Genomic DNA, 5,271 nt, shown 5'->3' on the forward strand with positions numbered 1-5,271 from the left:
TTCTCACAGTCTGTTGCTTGTCTTTATTTATTTTTTTTGTGTGAGGAAGATCAGCCCTGAGCTAACATCCATGCTAATCCTCCTCTTTTTGCTGAGGAAGACCGGCTCTGAGCTCACATCTATTGCCAATCCTCCTCCTTTTTTTTCCCCCAAAGCCCCAGTAGATAGCTGTATGTCATCGTTGCACGTCCTTCTAGTTGCTGTATGTGGGACTCGGCCTCAGCATGGCCAGAGAAGCGGTGCGTCAGTGCGCGCCCAGGATCTGAACCCGGGCCGCCAGTAGTGGAGCGCGCACACTTAACTGCTAAGCCACGGGGCCGGCCCTGCTTGTCTTTTAAATAGTTGGTGTTGTTTTATAGAAATTTTCATTTTTTTCTCTATCAGATATTTTGGTCTTTTCCTTTATGGCTTCTGGATTTTTTTGTTGTGCTTAAGAGGAACTTTCCTATTCTAAGATTAAAAAAAACCAACAACTACTTTGTTCTAGTTCTTGCGTAAGTTACTGTATGTGTGTGTCATTTAGATATTTAATTCCAGAAGGTATTTTACTGAATATGTTGAGTAGAAATGAATTAAACTAATGTATCATTACAAGTCCTACCCATTGATTTTTAAGTGCTACATTTATTCTAGTATATATATGTTCTACATTTTACATGGATTCCTGAATTTTAGTATTTTAATGAGGAAAACTTCAGAGTAGCTATAATTCACTTTTTTGTAAACCAAGCCCTTCAAATGATGTTTTAACTACTATTCCATAATTACTGTACAGCTGTATGAGAGAATATTTGGTCATTTTGCTGTATAAAATTACCTGGCAATATAGCTATTGAGAGGTCTCGTTTGACAATATAAATCTTTCTAGAATTGCCTTCAATGCTTGATGCTGAAACAAATTGTCAATAAAATGTGCATCTAGTTTAATGTAAGTCTTTAAATCTATTTTTGAGGGTTCATCTACATTATGCCATTATAAAACTATCTCATTAAAAAATTTCTCAATGTAGCATTTCAAAGTCTAAAGCACAATTAAAATAAAATCATGCCTTTTTTCTTTTTTTAGCAAGCTCTTGCCTGTGACACTGTGTTTGCCAACATGGCCCCCAAAAAGAAGACTGTCCGAAAGAACAAAGGGGATATCAATGAGATGACCATAATTGTAGAAGACAGCCCCCTAAACAAACTAAATGCTCTGAATGGGCTTCTAGAGGGAGGCAATGGCCTTAGCTGCATTTCTTCTGAATTAACAGATGCTTCTTATGGCCCCAACCTCTTGGAAGGTTTAAGTAAAATGCGGCAGGAGAGCTTCCTTTGTGACTTAGTCATTGGCACCAAAACCAAATCCTTTGACGTTCACAAGTCAGTGATGGCTTCATGCAGTGAGTACTTTTACAACATCCTCAAAAAAGACCCATCTACTCAAAGGGTGGATCTCAACGATATCTCACCGCTAGGCCTGGCCACTGTCATCGCGTATGCCTACACCGGAAAACTGACTCTCTCCTTGTATACAATAGGAAGCATTATTTCTGCTGCTGTTTATCTTCAGATCCATACTCTTGTAAAGATGTGCAGTGATTTTCTGGTACGAGAGATGAGTGTTGAGAATTGCATGTACGTTGCTAACATTGCTGAAACATACTCCCTGAAAAATGCAAAGGCAGCAGCCCAAAAATTTATCCGGGATAACTTCCTGGAATTTGCAGAATCAGATCAGTTTATGAAACTTACATTTGAGCAAATTAACGAACTTCTTATAGATGATGACTTACAGTTGCCTTCTGAAATAGTAGCATTCCAGATTGCAATGAAATGGTTAGAATTTGACCAAAAGAGAGTGAAATATGCTGCAGACCTTTTGAGCAATATTCGCTTTGGTACCATCTCTGCCCAAGACCTGGTCAATTATGTTCAGTCTGTACCCAGAATGATGCAAGATGCTGATTGTCACAAACTTCTTGTAGATGCTATGAACTACCACTTACTTCCGTATCATCAAAACACATTGCAGTCTAGGCGCACGAGAATCCGAGGGGGCTGTCGGGTCCTCGTCACTGTTGGGGGACGTCCAGGCCTTACTGAGAAGTCCCTTAGTAGAGACATCTTGTACAGAGACCCTGAAAATGGATGGTGCAAGCTTACAGAAATGCCAGCCAAGAGTTTTAATCAGTGTGTGGCTGTGATGGACGGATTTCTTTATGTGGCCGGTGGTGAAGACCAGAATGATGCAAGAAATCAAGCCAAGCATGCAGTCAGCAATTTCTGCAGGTACTTGCTCCTTTATTAGGAACTGAAATGGTTCAATAGTGTGAGGAATTTGCCCTGATATAGAAGTAAATTAATCATGCTTATTATCTTAGTTCATTGGCTCAGTAAATCAATAATGCCACATTATATATATACAACACTTCACTAAGTGCAATCACATATATTATGAACTCTAGATTTCTGAGTAAGCCTGTAGAGTGAGCAGGGAAGATATGATTATTCTGATTTTACATGTGAGAAATCTGATACCCGGAGAAGTTATACCGCTAGGAGGTGGCAATTCACATTTTCTCATTTCTAGTCAGGCGCTCTCCACAATACACTGCCTTTCTGAAGCACACTGGGTACAAATTTAGTTTTTAACACTAAGTGGTAAGAAAAATTAAAATAATACAAAATTCCTTTTAAGTGACTCTTACTGATGACTGTCAGATTGATATCACCAAATAGAATGAGATCATTAAAAATGTGGCTCCTAATTAATTTTAAATATTTTTCGAAGACTGAATACCATAGAAAATGTCAATATTTTTGATGCATGTAGAAAGAGTAAAAGTATAATAAATCCTTCAGAAAATGGAATTCAAATGCCATGCTATTTTTGTATATTTATGATAAAACTATATGATTGAACTTCCATATATATGAAACGTTCAGAAAGTCATGCTTATATCATGGTAGTAGTACAAGGTCAAACCTAACTCATGAGCAAAATCTGAAAATTTATACAGTATATCATGAAAAATACTCTTTACTTCATTATATGTATGTATGTGTCATTTAAATGAATCCAAACAATTAGTTGATTTTTAGCCTTTAATTAATAGCAACTATAGTTAAGTTTTGATTTGGAGGTTAAATGGGACAAAGATGAGTGAACGTCAAACTGAGGGAGTGAGTTCTGTGTTTACAAGACTTCGGAACTACGTAAACAGGAAAGCATCATTTACTCTGCTTATTATCCTCCTGCTAATATTCAACTGTTAGTACTCAAGTCACAGTATTGATTTGCAGTATTGATTGCAGTACTGATTGCAGTGCTTATGGGATATTAACTGTAATGAACACTGAAAAAATATATCCCTAAACTAAAAAAATCTTACCTACTAATAAGTGCTAGAAAATAGAGAAGTATCGAAAGTTAAGGCTTTGTTGATATTTTTGGACATGAGTTCCCTCGATCTCATTCTAAACAGATGAGAGAAGGCTTGGTTGAGCGATTTAGCTTTACTGTTTCAAAGGCCAGGATAAGCGTAAAAATAAGAAGGAGTTTGTGAGAAATGGAGAGAGCCAGTTGGTCGACTCCTATCTTATTTAAGCAGTGAGAAAGAGCTGGGGATGGTGGTGTCTGAAGATGAGCAGAACTGACTTGAATGTGGCAGTGTTCCCTTTTCTGATTGCCACAGATACCCAGCTTCCCTCCCCTCCTCCACATCTCATAAATCCTACTGGCTGATGGATATTTGAATCTGGAGGAAAGGGGACCGGAAGGTCGGTCTCTGTGGGGGCTTCTCCAGGTGGCCTGATAAAGGAAGTGGTTTTATAAACGGGGAGGAGGGAGAGTCACCAAGGTCTGCCTTGCCTTTTCCAAGTGTCACACTTTTTCACTGGTTGAGAGAGAAACACCAGCGCCAGGTCCCTAGCCTCCTTGCAGGAATAGTGTCAAAATTCCCACATTATGGCTTGCGGAGTAACGTGAGTTCCCTGGCTGCAGTCAACGCGCCTGTCACACTTCCTCTGCCATTTCCAGATACGATCCCCGCTTCAACACCTGGATACACCTGGCCAGCATGAACCAGAAGCGCACGCACTTCAGCCTGAGCGTGTTCAACGGGCTCCTTTACGCCGTGGGCGGCCGCAACACGGAAGGCAGCCTGGCCTCGCTGGAGTGCTACGTGCCCTCCACCAATCAGTGGCAGCCGAAGACGCCCCTGGAGGTGGCGCGCTGCTGCCACGCCAGCGCGGTCACCGACGGCCGCGTGCTGGTGACCGGCGGCTACATCGGCGCCGCGTACTCGCGCTCCGTGTGCGCCTACGACCCGGCCAGCGACGCGTGGCAGGAGCTGCCCGGGCTGAGCACGCCCCGCGGCTGGCACTGCGCCGTCGCGCTGGGCGACAGGGTGTATGTGATGGGGGGCAGCCAGCTGGGGCCGCGCGGGGAGCGCGTGGACGTGCTGACGGTGGAGAGCTACAGCGCGGCCAGCGGCCAGTGGAGCTACGCGGCGCCGCTGCCGGTGGGCGTGAGCACCGCGGGCGCCTCGGCGCTGCACGGGCGCGCCTACCTGGTGGGCGGCTGGAACGAGGGCGAGAAGAAGTACAAGAAGTGCATCCAGTGCTTCAGCCCCGAGCTCAACGAGTGGACGGAGGACGACGAGCTGCCCGAGGCCACCGTGGGCGTGTCCTGCTGCACCCTCTCGATGCCCAACAGCGTGACCCGGGAATCACGAGCCAGCTCGGTGTCCTCGGTGCCAGTCAGTATCTGAACCCGGGTGGATGCGGGGACGCAGGAAGAACCAATATTTATTCGTGGTTAACCTTCGACTTAGCGAAAAGGAAAATATATAACATTTACTACAATGATGGTATTTTAAAATATATCGAGGCATATGTCTTGATGGTTTTAAATTCCTGGTATGGCGTAATCTACCTCTATCAATTTTATTTTAAAGCAAAATACAGAGCCATAGCCAACAAAGGAAAGAAACAGAATTGATTTCAGCGGCCGCTGGGTGGCAGGCAGAAGCCGTTGTCGGCGCTCTTCCGTCGCGGCCCGTGACCTACACGTAGAGCGGTTGCACCCCAATTTGAGATGTTTCTTCTACACGTTAGTCCCCGTGCAGCTTATGTGAGTAAGCGATTTCACGGACAAAAGTTTATTTTCTTCTCTCTGTTTTTTTCTTTGGGAGATTGAAAATATTCCTTTATAAAATATTTTATTTTAAAATGGAAATCCGTCTCTATCCATAAAGACAAGATTTAATTCTATATGTCAATGCAGTT

General features: G+C 43.2%; 1 protein-coding gene across 1 annotated transcript; it reads left to right on the forward strand.

Moving 5' to 3' along the window:
- Positions 1-1,072: 1,072 nt before the first annotated feature.
- Positions 1,073-4,838, forward strand: KLHL31 (kelch like family member 31). Its single transcript, XM_058553924.1, has 2 exons — positions 1,073-2,271; positions 4,022-4,838. The coding sequence occupies exons 1-2, from the start codon at positions 1,100-1,102 to the stop codon at positions 4,752-4,754; spliced, it is 1,905 nt and encodes a 634-aa protein (XP_058409907.1). The 5' UTR covers positions 1,073-1,099; the 3' UTR covers positions 4,755-4,838.
- The last annotated feature ends 433 nt before the right edge of the window (positions 4,839-5,271 follow it).

Source organism: Diceros bicornis, chromosome 14 (assembly GCF_020826845.1).
Source record: "Diceros bicornis minor isolate mBicDic1 chromosome 14, mDicBic1.mat.cur, whole genome shotgun sequence".
Classification (NCBI taxonomy): Eukaryota; Metazoa; Chordata; class Mammalia; order Perissodactyla; family Rhinocerotidae; genus Diceros; species Diceros bicornis.